Source organism: Sinohyriopsis cumingii, chromosome 3, assembly GCF_028554795.1.
Source record: "Sinohyriopsis cumingii isolate HCF-2022 chromosome 3, ASM2855479v2, whole genome shotgun sequence".
NCBI lineage: Eukaryota > Metazoa > Mollusca > Bivalvia > Unionida > Unionidae > Sinohyriopsis > Sinohyriopsis cumingii.
In genome coordinates, this window is record NC_142963.1 from 129,866,163 (window position 1) to 129,882,114 (window position 15,952).

General features: G+C 35.9%; 1 protein-coding gene across 3 annotated transcripts in view; it reads right to left on the reverse strand.

The window, feature by feature from the left end:
• LOC149803840 (MAM and LDL-receptor class A domain-containing protein 1-like) overlaps positions 1–15,952 on the reverse strand; it is a 48,778-nt gene that overhangs the window by 8,807 nt on the left and 24,019 nt on the right. For all 3 annotated transcript variants that reach the window (XM_089953659.1, XM_089953658.1, XM_089953660.1), the window contains exons 9-15: positions 13,401–13,586; positions 11,284–11,436; positions 10,033–10,132; positions 7,182–7,344; positions 5,509–5,671; positions 2,550–2,690; positions 1,649–1,725 (exon numbers count right to left, since the gene is read on the reverse strand). In XM_089953659.1, the coding sequence (XP_089809785.1) occupies positions 1,649–1,725; positions 2,550–2,690; positions 5,509–5,671; positions 7,182–7,344; positions 10,033–10,132; positions 11,284–11,436; positions 13,401–13,586 (983 nt within the window). The remainder of the gene's footprint in view (positions 1–1,648; positions 1,726–2,549; positions 2,691–5,508; positions 5,672–7,181; positions 7,345–10,032; positions 10,133–11,283; positions 11,437–13,400; positions 13,587–15,952) is intronic.

Below are 15,952 nucleotides of genomic sequence, written 5' to 3' on the forward strand. Positions count from 1 at the left end.
ATACCGATCTGCCGTCGCATAATGCAGTAGAATAAACAACAAAGACCATGATCTGCTATCACATAATGCGCAGGCAGATCAGAGTATATGTTGTTTGCATTTACAAATCGTGTTTCTCTGCTGGTTTTGGTTGTGTGAAAAATCTTTTGATGTGCATCGAGACCAACAAATCTTGTCATACAGTATCATTATATCAAGATTTTATTCATAGATTTGTATACCCCTAGTAAAATATTTTACTAAAGTCAATAATATCAAATACTTGTAACCAAAATTCTTATCAATCAACTGTGCAAGCTATCCAAGCAAACAAGGACGGGATGGATAAACGTTTGGCAGGTAGGTAAGATTGGTGCTAGGACTCTCCAAGCAAACATCGAAGGGATGGATACACTTTCGCCACGTAGGTAAGATTGGAGCTGGATTCGACAAGTAAACATCGAAGGGATGGATACACTTTTGCCACGTAGGTAAGATTGGAGCTGGATGGGACAAGCAAACATCGAAGGGATGGATACACTTTTGCCACGTAGGTACGATTGGAGCTGGATTCGACAAGTAAACATCGAAGGGATGGATACACTTTTGCCACGTAGGTAAGACTGGAGCTGGATTGGACAAGCAAACATCAAAGGGATGGATACACTTTCGCCACGTAGGTAAGACTGGAGCTGGATTCGACAAGTAAACATCGAAGGGATGGATACACTTTTGCCACGTAGGTAAGATTGGAGCTGGATTGGACAAGCAAACATCGAATGGATGGATACACTTTTGCCACGTAGGTAAGATTGGAGCTGGATTGAACAAGCAAACATCGAAGGGATGGATACATTTTTGCCAGGTTGGTACACGTGGTGTTGGGAAGAAGTTGGACATGTTGAGTACGTGAATAGAAGGGGGTATTGGACCCTGACTGAATGTAAAACATGTTTTTAAAGGAGGTTAACGGTTCCAGAAGTTTTATCCCTTTTCCAACAAATTCATGTCCATTAGATTAGCTTGTGAGGTAAGTATGTATGCATTATATCGAATATGAAAATAAAATCAGAACTTTGCCTGAACTTGTATCTCTAGGAGTGTTAATTTTGTGAAAGAAAATCGAATAATTGAGAAACAAGCTGCAAATAAATCCGAATACTTGAGTAACAAACTGCACATATATATTTAAGTTTAGACGTTTGTATTACCAAAGTTTTGGAGATGACCTAGTTATATAATAATCATTTTGTTTTTAAAGTATCAAAGTGATGTGGCCAAAGCGGTTTTCTTACACAGTTCACTGCGAATTCTTATTTTTTCTTATTTAAAAAAAATAAAAACATAAAGAAAACAAACAACAACATTGTACAGTTGGATCCAATACACCTGATAAGAATACAAGACTGCCCAGCTGGAATAACAGCGAGGTCCGAAGCCCTATGTTTTGAATAAAGGTTTAATTACGGGCATTAACGTGAAACGAGATATATCTTAGAATGTGCTTGGTAAGGACTGCATAAAAGACAATCACTTTCGAAGCAACGGAGGAAGTTGCACGCGACACCAAAACCCAACAAGAGATATATATATATATATATATATATATATATATATATATATATATATATATATATATATATATATATATATATATATATATACCTGCCTCTATAATAGGAGATAGAAGTCGTGCCGTGTCACCTGTCAACTTTACACCCGAAGCCTCTGTGTAAATGTAGCCACCTTTTTAAAGAGAGTAAAAACACGTTTTTACTACATCGATTGCCATAGAAGACCTTGTCCCGTTTACTCCTTCTGATGGAACTATATTTTCGTAATAAAATATGTTTCTCTTTTCATTTGTATATTGAATCTTATTCAAATTTCGGTACTTTATCTGGATTGTAAGCAAACGTAGTTTTAACATGAATGTTTGTTATTTAATTTAACTCCGTATTATCTATATCAGTTATAATAAACTTTTTTCTGTGAACGTATAATTTTGTCAAATGTTTCTCCATAGAAAATTATTGTAAATGTAAACATCAATTAATTAATTGACTAAGCTTTGTGCATTGTTTATATCCTTGATGTCTTCTATTTTTAAAATCGGTAGGGGGATACAAACAGACGGGATGCTGAGAGAATACTATAGTATGTGTGTAACCTCTGCTTGGGAGTGGGGTAAGTTGGCTCACTTTAAATTTGTTATTCGGGTGAAAGACGAAAAATGATCGATTCACGTTTAGTATTTAGCTGAACCAAAGTCACTAAATCACTGGAGAGACTACTTTTGGACCGAACCATGTTTCTGCCAAAAACCCAAAGCGCACCCCCAAAGTTCTTCCAGTGTTAGTGCCAAACTTTGCGTGTCCATTATATGCGAAGGGCTAGGTTTGCAGTTTTAGTGAACATTTTCTGATTTTGTTTTATTTGCTATTTTTGCCGTTTTATGTGATTTTACTTTTGAATAATTAAATGTTTTAATTTATTTTTCATTATTTTGACCGGGAGCCATCTTTATTGATTTTGTTTTCTTCAGAAAATATATGCGGATTGACATTTACCATAACTACAATTTTTCCTATCACATTCCGGTCCTGTATAAAGTGTTGGAGTTGGTCCTTTGTTTTCCGTCCAATCAAAATCATCCATTTGGTCTTGTGTCCATCCACACAGTCCGCCATCAAAACTACAGCTTACGTTCACTGAAAAAGTTTCGCACTTGTGAGCAAGAGCATTTACAGTTGTCTCTTTTCTGTACACGACGCAAGCAAGCAGTATGGCTAAAAATAGTAAAGTAGCCATGAAAGAAAATTTACTCCTTGGCTGAAGAGCGTCCCTGCCTTGTAAAACATGTGCAAGTCAAATATCAGCAAATAATTCATGAAAAGTATATGGTATGTGAGGGAAAGAGCAAGTAATAAAAATACTTTGCAGCAAGAGAGGAGAGAAATAGAGCAATATACAAGGACTATTTCATGAAGCTTAGCGTCCCTGTTTTAAGACCTCTTAATCCTGTCATTTTAATCCTGAGAATCAGGTCCTTTTTTTTGAATTATGGTGCTGTAGTCACGAAGATGTCCAAGCACGAAAATTAAACGCAGAGTAAAAACTAATAAACTTCAAATCGTACTAGAGTTCCACAAATAGTATTGCTCTTTGGCATTTATGTACTGGTACCAACCATATATAGTGTTTAAATATGTCGTGATTTCAACTTCATGGAGTGAACTTACGTAAGATATAGTTTTTTTTTTTTTCTGAGCATGCGTTCATCCTTTTAAAGTCAAACAATTTAGTGAATACGGAGCCTGGCGTCACTACAGAAAGCCTTTGTCTTCTTGGAATGAGAATGAACCCTCTAAGGTCAAGGTGATCGCAATAAATTTTCAACTGGAATTCTCACATTAACGGAAGCAATTCTTAAGCATGGAAAGCTATGCTAGAATCTTGTTTCTCCTAATATGCCAGCAAATAGCTCTTCCGTCCATTCAAACAAAGCAAGTGAGCTAATGAAGCAAGCATTTGAGAGAAAGAGAAATACAGACAGAGAGATATGAATAAAAACAAATTTAAATAAGACATAGGCGTTTGTACATTTTTGTAAATGTTTCATTCACACAAAATTAAATTGTTGTTTGATAATATACATGTATTGATCATCTGAGTGACACAGATTATTGTTTACACTGCCTTGCGTTAGCTATATAACATTTAGCACATTGTAGAGATGCAGCATACAGAATATTATCGCAAAAATCAGTAAATAGTGACAATGATACCACTCTTTACAAAGTTCTTTGAATTAAAAGTAGAATCTCGTCATACAGTTGGTCACTTGCTATCATTACGTAAAGTTTAAGTGACATATGAGACAAAATGTCCACAGGTTGAAAATCATAAATGTTACAGATAATCATTGGCAAATGCTATGAATTTGTAAAAGATAATTCTGTAAAAACCGTACTATTTTTAACAAACCTAATTTAATTCACATCAATTTGTCATTTACCTGCTTCTCATATTCAAAATAAAGCTAATGAGTCTAAAAACAAGGTGACAAATTCACTGCCAGAAATATGTTCTTAACAGAAAGACAAAAATTAGAGAAGCAAAAGAAAATTAACCATTTGAAGTATAAAAAAAAAAGTTTTAAAGGATCAGATGCCTCGGCATAACATTAACCTGAAAGCAATAAGTCTTCCTGATGAGCATAAAGTGGTGACGACATGCTAAAAGTTTTAACTCCATTTCTAACTGAAGTCATTCCAAGTTCTTTTCATGGATTTAGGTGGAATTTGAAACTTTAAGCTGATGTGATTGACTAGCACCGGTGTCATGGGAGTTTCCAATAAGTAGATAATGAAAATTCAACACGCTGAAAAGACTAAGATCCTTTTTCTGCACAAAGACATATAGTCATGCGTATGTTCAGTGATGTATGTTCATAACAGTGTTAAAGTAATGTTATGAGTGAACCTGCTATATGCATATACCAAGGCGGTTGGAAGATCATAACCATGTATATCAGAAATAGTGAACCGACATTTTAAGGAAGTACAAAAAGTTTTCTGTATAAAAACGAAATCAAGACATTACAGTATAAATGTATAGAAAACAAACTTCTGGAGTGGCGATTATTTTGTTATATTAATCAGGATTTTTTTTATTAAAAAATCTTACACACATGTACAAATACTTTGAAGTTCATCGAGCATTTTGTTAATAAACTATGTGAACATTCGATGGCTGAATTAAAAACCTCCAGAATTTTTTAAAATGTTAAAATACCTGTAATAAAAATTAATTTTCATGAAATACTCAAATTAATTAATCTTTCCGAGGCGAAGATATAGCAGATTTCCTGGTAACAGCGAGTTAGCTCCGCCAAGCACATACATTTAGCCACGTTATCCTTGTTCTTATTTTTTTTTAAATCATATGACCCAGCAAGCAAAGCCACTCGATAAATAATATTACAAGCAAATACACAAAAAAAATGTTTGCTTATCAATGACCATACAAGGATGCAGGAAGCCATACTGTTGTATCCACTTTCTTGATCTAAACTAAACACAAAAATGAGACAACTAAAAATGAGGCTTGAACATGTCAATAAAGTCTGTGCAGGCAACGGTGTTCTGCAACAATGCCATCTAGCGAGCAGTACATAAACTAATGATCTGAAGCCAAACAGTGTATATGAAGTTACTCATGAAGACCTTCAGTCTCATTTCACAAACCAGGGTGGAATTTGAAAGACTGTTGCTGTTTCTCAAATTCGGAATAAAAATTATTAACTACCGCAAATAAAATAAAAAGCCATGATTCTGATTTCAAATTAGAACTATCACACACGTCATTTGACTAATTCACACCTGTACATAATACTCTTGCATTAGCACCAATTTCGTGGATACTTTTAGTTTCCTAAGACTATCGACAGTTTATGACCCTTGGCAAACAAGGTACGAAAATATCACCATCACGATTGAAGCTTGTAAAAAGTAAATGAATCCGAACCAAATTTGTAATTAATTGTTCCGTCTTCGGGTTTGGTTACGATTGTCTGCAGAGACCCTTGTGAACTGTAAAGGTCCATCAGATCCTGGCATCGTCCAATAAGGACATCATCGATTGCAATGTCGCCGTATGGTGAGTCAGCCCGAGTTGCTTTGAAAAGTATCTGAAAAAAATAGTGCGACGCATCATGTGACGAGGAACACTTAAAAAAATATCTAAAATGACAATCAATTTTCGAGCATATCAAGGGTAACTTATTGAAGGCTAAAATTTGCCATGTGACCAAACTAGATTCTGGAAGTTTTTGTAAATTTCAGTTCAAATATGCTCGAGGATTTAATGTATGCTATTTATTAGATCGAATAAACAGCAAGCATGGTAATGGAAAACTAGGCATAAAACATAAATCCCATCGAAATGAAATTTACTAGTATAATTGTTATTAAAAGAAAGAAATTAAAACAATGTCCTTTGGCATCATGTCAACTCAAAGTCAGGAAATTTAAAGCAAATGAAAGTTCCCAAGATGCGGTAGATTTTGAAGATGCCGCCAATCTTAATTTGAAGCTTTTCACGAAGTTTGGAATCAAGTGTTAAACTTAATTTTGGTCAGCATGAGAAAGACTTAGTACAAGATATCAAGACATTTCAAATGGTTTTTTTTTTGTTCTGTTTTTAATGAAAGTGGACTTTGGGCATACGTTTGTTTGCATTATTGTTTTCATATATATATATATATATATATATATATATATATATATATATATATATATATATATATATATATATATATATATATATATATATATATATATAGTGTATTTATTTATTTATTTTTTGTTTCTAGCGTTTGCTTTAATTTATTAATATTTTATGCTGGAGCAGATTTAGAAAACTTGTGACTTTTTTCTTGTTTTCAATGGAAAGGCATATTGAAGAAAAAGAAAGAAGCCTTAATTTTCGACGGAATTGTGTATCCTTTTAATGTTTCTGAGTGTATCTTTAACAAATTCTGCATCTTATTTTTCGATGAACTTATCCAGCCCATCATCAGAACGCAATTCGTAAGCCTTTTCGGTCTGAACGAAAGCTTTGAGTGCATTACCAAAAAGAAAATATTAAAACCAATTATGGTCATGTTGTCAGAAACATGTTTCTGCACTGGCAAAAGAAAATACGACTGGTCGGTGACGGGGACAATAATCTGGATTTTCAATGAATATATAAATTTTGGCCATATACATCCGCCTAAACATACGTGAATATTCCCAGAAATTACAGAAGGACTGAAAAACGTGCAATTACATGAGAACATCTGAGATATTTGTAACCTGATATTTGCCTTTGTTTTCTGGCGACAACCTGTAAATACAGGCAGCAGTGATCACTTTTTGCTGTTAAATTACAGTCTTTAAGAAATAAGTTTTAGTAAACATGCTTTATGGGGAGAAATGTTACGTGACTATTGCTACAGCCTTGTTCAGCCGTACAAACAACAAACATACCGAGTGCGACAAGTCTGATATGACGAATTCTAATACCAACATGAAAGAAACTCCCGACATGTTTCAACTGTATCTTTAAATACACGTGATTTAGCAAGGATTAACATAACAATATGTAAGAACAAGAGGGAAACATTTAGTGGGAAGAGAAACTGGTAATATGATTACCTGGAAGTTAAAGCTGTATGGGATTTTTAGGGTAATGAAAGCGATATTCCATTCTGCAGTTTGATTCCCAGAGATAGACCATATAGAAGTTTCTGGATATGATCCTTGTTTCATGAACACCTCCAGGGATCCAACCTTCCTTCCGTACATGAAGTAATAGAACCTTAAATAATAATAATAATAATAATAATAATAATAATAATAATGTGATGATACTAACAATTGTGACTGTAACGACAATGCGATAATGATGACACCAGTGAAGATGAAGAAGATGATAATAACGACGGCAGTGGTAGCAAGCAGGAGGAGGACATACCACCAGGTGGAGCGAGAGAAGTGCAGTATTCAGATCTACTTTAGAAGGAGACCGATGACGGGTTTTCTTCTGAATATTATCAAAATTAATAATAATCCATTTTTCCTAAACATGTCACCTTGTTTGATCAACCTAAGCTCAGATGTCTTTTTGCTGGACCTGACAGGTGCTCTATATCTGTCTTAGTCCGACAAATCGAACCCAACCCCCCAATCTGTGTTGATACTGATGGATGATTTGTTGGTGTAATACCACCTGTTCATTAAAATGTGCAATTTTGTTGCATGCAAATCTTTCCGGAACACTGCCGCATTATAGTTTAGAAAGCGATATCAACCACGAAATTCAGAATGGTCACAGACTATAGGCTTTGCTATTCCACGTGGTTTACAATTCCCCAAACATAAGATTTGATCCAGAAATTTTCTGTACACATCGCCTAAAGGACCCTTCAACCGACGATTGATCAAGCGACGCGAGAAACACCGGCAGGTGTCTAAAATGTACACCTATATGTTGCGGACATAATTGTCTGCAAAAGATTCATAGATTTTATGAATGTACCAACAAATAGCCCATTAGTATCAACATAGATTTGGGGGTCTGATTTATCGGACTATGTATAATGCTGATCAAACTGCCAACAGCAAAGACCCAGATTATCTAAAGTCACATAATGTTGATCAAGGGTGTACATTGTTTGTTTGAAACCATAAATAGTACTAACAGACTATACCCTGCTTTCTTTATGCGTTATGTGACGGCAGATGTGGATCTATGTTGTTATCGGCGGGAAGTATTTTGTGTTTAAGCTAAATATAGGACCACGCCTAGAACAGCAATTTCCATATAGTTCTTAACCGGTTGTCTATACAGCGAAATTTCATGAAATCTTCACTGAGATAGCAAAGTGATCTTCCCGAATTTTGTATGTTTCAACTAAAACTAGTTTGGACTCCAAGCAAGCTGGCTCAAGATCAGGCATACACAATAATCAAGTGCACCTAAGTCATTGAAACCTGTGGTATAACTGGTCAGTAGGCCATGGGAATCTCAGATATACAACGTTTGACCAACAGCTGTTGGATGACGAGTGAAGCTTGAAAATACAGAAAATGGATTCCAAAATCTTATTCGGAACGGTTATGACGCTATGTTCGCGGACAATAAATATTCAGAAGGATTTAAAACATCATCGAAACTTTTACATTGAAATAGGATTTGTTCCACCACCACCACCACCAATGCACCCAGAGAGCAAAACAAGACCATGAAATAGAACGCGGCCACTTCGTCTACAAATTATGAGTGTGAAATATTAACACCCTGAAAACAATTTGCTTCACAACATGACTGTTTCACTGATTCGCCTCCGCTTGGGCGATTAGTTTCTGTACTTTCCGGTTCAAAACAAGATCCATTTTGGGTGATTAGATACAGTGTTTTGCCCCTTTGATAACAAGGTCCATTTGGATAACGGACTAAATGTCCGTTGATAATAATATTAGTTTCGGTAATTAGATATTCTATTTTGCTCGCGTATAACAATATCAGTTTTGGCAATTAGATACCATATCTGGTATAACGGTACCAACTGTGCAAGTCCAGTCGGGCGGAGCATAAGGTGTAGGAAGATTGCATTCAGGAATAAAGAACAACACTAGCTATGATTGGTGCATTATGTAAGCGTTGTACTTTCTGTTAGGCTTAAAAAATGTTAAACTTCTTGGCAACATGTGAGATTATGTTAATTCTGATCTAGATCATATTTTGTATTTTTTATGATTTTTTTAAAAATGTGGTACACATGGCTGAAACTGTGTCTGTTGTGACTAGATAACTCTTACCCCTGTCTAGTTCCAGCAGAGTTATCTCTCTTAAATGCAATGGATTACCTGGTTTTGTCCTTGTCAAATTGACAATCTAGCATTGTTCTCTATGACAGTGTGTTACATGCATGCTGAGGTAGGATAAAAAGTATATTTATTTCACAAAACATTAGCATTGAGGTATATGGAAAAACAATTGGTACCGTGATACCATCTAGTCCGTTCATAACAAGATCATTTTCTGTAATTAGATACTGTATTTTGCCCGTTTATAACTAGATCCGTTTCGGCGGTCGGATACTGTATTTATTCGTTCATAACAAGATCCGTTTCGTCATTTAGATACCGAATATTGTCCGTTCATAAAAAGATCAGTTTCAGCAATATAATAGCGTATTTAGTCAGTTCAATACAGATCCATTTCGGCAATTAGATAATGTATTTCGCCCGTTTATAACAAGCACCGGTTTGGTAATAGCTTGAAACCAGATCTGCCATCGCATCGTGCATACAATTAAAGATAGAATTCACTATTCAGACTATGAACTGCCGGTGTTCTGTTTGGCAGCAGATCTGAGCCTCTAATGTCCACAGTTGGGTGAGCATTAAACACGATTGAATACTGTTTGAAACAGGCACACGATGATTTTAAAGTCCTTAAGATCCTTTATTTTCTTAACAAAATACGATTTTGAATACTTACGACATGCATAAACCAGAGCTGACAGGGAAGGCAGGTGACGTTAACAAGGCAAAGTTCCCTGTGCGCGCTGGATCCGAAGACTCCATGTACAGGTAATAACCTGGAATTTAAATGCAAAGTCAGTCAGGAGAGAGAGAGAGAGAGAGAGAGAGTTGTCGCTGAAACCTTGCATTGAAATGTGAGAGATCACCTACTTTACTATCAATATTTTCACTAAAATACTGCATGTATTTTCTTGAAAATTAAATAAAGTAGCGCTGAATGCAGTATACAGATATTAAACGTCTGTATGTCCACGAAACTTAGGAAAACTTCATTCTTACAAATTAAAGTACACCATTTAGCAAACGAGAAAAGAAGTTACTGTCAGCACTTAATTCAGCAAATAAAAACGTTCTGGTGGATTATACGTTGACATACGGAGGATTACGTTCTGTTGATGACGTGCATATTGATTGGAGTTGATGGTGGGGCCTGTTATTTTCTTCTTCAGTACTACAGTTATTGCGTTGGATCTGTTCGGCCCCCGCCCCGAAAATTTGCAGGTTGTTAATGACTCTGTAAACGTCAAACTTTAACTCTTTTCGTTTGAGAATAAGGCTCAAACTCAGATTTCAGATTGAACTGATTTCTTTACTGATCTTCTCGTGATATGAGGCAATCATCACTACTTTGAATTTGAATAGGAATTTAATACGATCTTCACTCATTAGAATAACTTACCGTAAATTTATTATTGTTCCGTGGGGTACGATATTTTGTGGATTTCGTGGTTGATACAAACCACGAATTAAGGAGTTAATGTATATGTCTAAACAATATGACCCCTTTCTCTAGTCAAAGAATTTAAGTACAGATAAATATTTAGTTTTTCGCAAAACCCTTAAAACTGTTACCCACGAAAATAAATTAATGCACGGGTTATACTGAATTATTATTGTGGGATACCCTAATGGTATATAAAAGAATTTTAATTAAATTCTATGAATGTTATGACAAACTTTTGAAAATAATGAAATCGAACCATTTGAACTTCTGTATGCGATAATGTGACAACTACCTAGGTGTTCGGGCATCAGACCCGAATGCTGCAAGAAGGTTCGTAGAATATGCGATTTCGTAACGACTTGTACTAAATCAGGGATATTAATGGTGATCTCTGATGAGTATTATTTAAAAAATAGTTAGCAATTAGTCGGTTGTGTTTAGGCTACATGGAACTGAGATTTGGGCGAGACTAATTAGTCCTACCTGGTGCCCCTTGCCTAGTGTGGTCAACATACGGTCCGGTGTCGTCAGTGGGGGTCTCTTTGGACCACCAGGTCCATTTTATTTGGTTCTTGTCAGCGATCTGCTGAGTCCACGAACAGAGATCCATGGAGTCAAAGTTACAGTAATGCATCACTATAAGAAAAGGTCATATAATAACAATAAATCGAAAATTGTCTAGAAAGCAATATGTTTATATCTCAGGGATACCGGCAAATACGATGGTCATAGGTACAGCTCGACTAAAGTTAATGGGTGGTTTAGTCAATCATTCGAATATATATGTTGATTAAGTACACCGCCCGTTATAGGAAAAATAGGTAGGGAAATTGACTATGTCTTACGTGTGTGTGTGTGTGTGTGTGTGTGTAAAGCGGGGAAAATTCATTAGCGTGTAGGAGATTGTTACACTGTAGTTGATTGAGCATTTTTGCGTGCGTGTATTTTAAAAAAAAAAAAGAGATCTTGTAGTAGTCACGGTATTCTCAGTTTCGAGGTCAATACTACGGATTATACCTCGAAGATATGCCGATAGCTGCTATTAGATCGTATGAATAGTCTGCGTGGCTTTTTGCGTAGTAATTTCCGGCAAACAAAATGTATGGTTTGTCTGTAAATTGCTGTCCAATGCATATTTTTCTTACAGAAACAGCTGAAGTGGTCTGAATGGCAGTCAAGGATGAAAAAGGAGCGTTGCGGATTGCCGCCTATGGCTTGCGCGGAAGACATTGCATATGCACATGGTGTTCAGGGATAATTCGTAGATTAGAGATGTGAAAGGAAGAAATCTTGTCTAGGAAACACTTTCCGTGTACATCACCTTCCATTCAAGTGGTACACTGCTGTTGATTAATTCCATTAACCTATAGGTTGGTTCTGCTATTTACACAATCGGCTTGGTGAAAGGGACAAGATTGTTCATCTAGCAACTGACCGGCGTGATCCTGCGATTTGATTTAACTTAAAATGCTCAAAAGACGCAGAAGTTATAGAAGATTTAAAATTATTAGGAACTATGGTAAGACGAATATAATTTGTCTCGTTCTCAAAGTTATTTACAGAGACTCTGATACTGTATGCATTAACTTTCCTGATTTTTCTACTGTCAATGATGGCCAGTGCATGCAGTATCACAGGTGACATATAAAAAATATTAAAAGCAAAAAGGAATTTTCTGGTATATCTACGCATTTACAAAACGGAAAAGGACGCACATCTAGCAGTCAAATAAAACTAATATCTGCTAAATCAATGTTTCCAACTCTTTAAATCTGCTCTGTTCAAGCAACAGTGTGCTACACTTTTAGAACTAGAAATCTGCTCCGGTCAAGCAATTGCAAGTTAAACTCTAAATTAGAAATCTGCGCTGGTCAAACAATTACACTTATAAACTAGAAATCTGCTCTGGTCCACCAGTGTTTCAACAAGAAATCTGCAGCAGAACAGCATTATCCCCACCAGCTGTCCCCCACGCTTTTCTCAGTTAACATCATCTCCTTGTCGTATATATACCCTCAACCCTCAAGCTTCCCAATCAGAAAATATATCTAGATTTGGTTTGCACATTTGGGAATCACCCCAACCATATAGAATAGTCTGAAATCTCTTTTAGTAACAGTATAGGATAAGTTGCGTGGGATTAATTTGTGCGCATGTTCAGAGGAACATAATGACACATTTCCCAGCTCTTCTTTCGAAAGTGTGGAGCTAATCAAGACTATATTAATACTGCAGTGCTAGCATTCCAATAGACTGGTTCTCTATCTTAATTTGGCATCAGATAGGCCACGGACCAGGCTAGTATTCCATGGCTCGTATCCCTTAAATTTGCGTGTTTTTGTGAGAGGTGCAGAGTTGGGATAGGGGGGATGAGTGGTCTCTATGTTTGTCGGTACATGTGATTTGACATTGTTTACCAGTACATGTGATTTGACAGTGTTTACTGTAAAACCAGTACATTTGTCACAGAATATGTACTAGTACAAGTTTTATATTGTGTCTTGATTCGTGAGTGCAAATTAGGCTGACACAAGCAATCACCAATTACGTACTTAATACCATATGGAGTAAACCAAGTTCCTGATAAAAGTTTCACTTACCCACAGGACGGTACAAACATTTAGGCTCGGCACCCGACCAAACACCATTCTTCATACAGATCCGATCCGGATTACCAATTAGCATGTAGCCGGACTTGCAGGAAAACTTGATGCTGGAACCCACAGATAAATTGGTTCCATCTGCAAATCCGTTTAGTATATTTGGATACGGGCATGTAGTGTCATCTAGAAAAGAAAACATATTTTTGTCATAAAATTAACACCTCGTCTTTACCCTCTGTAGTTTTTGTTTGAATCTACCATTCTGTTTTCCTACTTCTTTCTTTTCTTTTTCCCGTGGTTTGATTTGCAAAATATTGTATGAACATTGCGTGCCTTCATATTTCGAGATACATGGTTTATTTAAATACAGTAAAACGTCGATTATCAGGTCCATAGGGATATTGATTTAGTCCAGATAACTGGTTGTCTGAATAATCGGATTTTGGCCAAGGAATAGAACTGTGAATAAATGGGTCAGATAATAAAACACTTGACTGTATATGCATCAGTAATCAAGTAACACTTGACTGTATATGCAACAGTAATCAAGTAACACTTGACTGTATATGCAACAGTAATCAAGTAACACTTGACTGTATATGCAACAGTAAACAAGTAACACTTGATTGTATATGCAGCAGTAATCAAGTAACACTTGACTGTATATGCATCAGTAATCAAGTAACACTTGATTGTATATGCAACAGTAATCAAGTAACACTTAAATGTATATGCAACAGTAATCAAGTAACGCTTGACTGTATATGCAACAGTAATCAAGTAACACTTGACTGTATATGCAACAGTAAACAAGTAACACTTGACTGTATATGCAACAGTAAACAAGTAACACTAGACTGTATATGCAACAGTAATCAAATAAATAATAATTTTTGTAATCATTTGACATTTTAAAGAGCAGTAAATATGTACAACAAGAATAATAGTATTACGATACTTTAATTAAATGCTAACATTTAAAGATGAGGTGGACAATTTTCCAAGACCAGCTTCAACGTTGAAAGCAATCATGATGATGGAGTTCCGTAAATTTTCTCTGTGGTTAAATCAGGCCCCAGTGTCACTGAACATCTAATAACATTTACTTCAAATCTAAGTTAATTTTTTTATTCCCTTCTTAGTGTGCTTGGTTTAGAGCAATGAAGGGTGGGTGAGAGTTGGTGATGGTGGGAAGTACTGAACTTTAAGCAGACATTAAGTATTAAATTACATTCAAAATATCCTGCATTCTCCTGAATTAAGCCCGGTGTTTTTATCTGGTGAAAATTTCAGGATTGACTACAATTTGAAGAATTGATTAGCTCGTATATATAGAATAAAAGAAATCCCTGGTGAGCAATTTTAAAATTAAGGACTTAGTTCTCAACAATTAAATATTATCTACCTCTCAAAACAAATGCAATATAGTCCGAAATCCGGAATACTATAAGTAAGATTATACAAAATCTCATTTAGAGGAATCTTGTATAGTTGTGAATGCATTTTCTTCTGTCACTTCATTTGCTTTTTCATTTTGCTTTAAATTTTCGCATTCTTGGTGTACTTGTACGGAGTAAATCAAAACAAACCGGAAATACTGAAAACGAAGATTCACGCTCCCGAAGGCTAATGCTTAATTAGAATACGTCGCAACGGAAATCACGTTTTGATCTGTGATCATGTAAACCAGAGTTCATCGTCTCTGCGATCAGTACAAGAAGAGTTTGACAGGTTCTTACTACTGTTTGCGATGCATACGTTAAGATCCCATCAGGTATGACTGTAAAGGAACCAGACTAAAAGGGGCGGGTTCAGACGCGTTACGTGATCACGTGCCACCTTATACCGTTGTCATCCTGGTAATTTATCTGTGAATGCATAATATAAAACACTGCTAGCAATTTTTTCTCCTGCATTTGACAAAATTTTGCTATTCTACACCAAGAAACCCAAATCCACCGTAAATAGAATATAAATTAAGTACTGCGAAGTTATTGAACAGTACGGTTTTCTCCAGGTGGCCTTTTACCACCAGAATTTCGTCATATCTGTCTCAGTCCGGGCTTGCTATGTATGGCCGATAAAACAGCCGCACACCTGTAATGTTACTGGCTGTTGTTTTCCTTATTAATCTCACCTAGTCATTCAAATATGCAAACATTTGCTGACATTAATTGGCTCACATCGGTGTACATTTTATAAACTTACCGGTATTTTCTCGCGGCTGTTGAGTTACCATTAGTTGAAGGGTTCTTTTGGCGATATGTACATAATACTTCCGGATCAAATCCTATTTTGACGACTTGTAAATCCACCCTATGTCCTGTGGCAATACTGAAATTCGCGCTAGATATGGATGCTACAAAATAATAGTAAGTGTCTCAGCTGTACGCGGCTGTATTCCGGAAAGAATTGCACATTTTAATGAACAGGTGACATCATACCCACAAATTATCTACACATAGATTACCCTAAAGAGGGCCACTGATAGCATCATACCAACAAATTATCTATACATAGATTACCCTAAAGAGGGCCACTGGGGACAT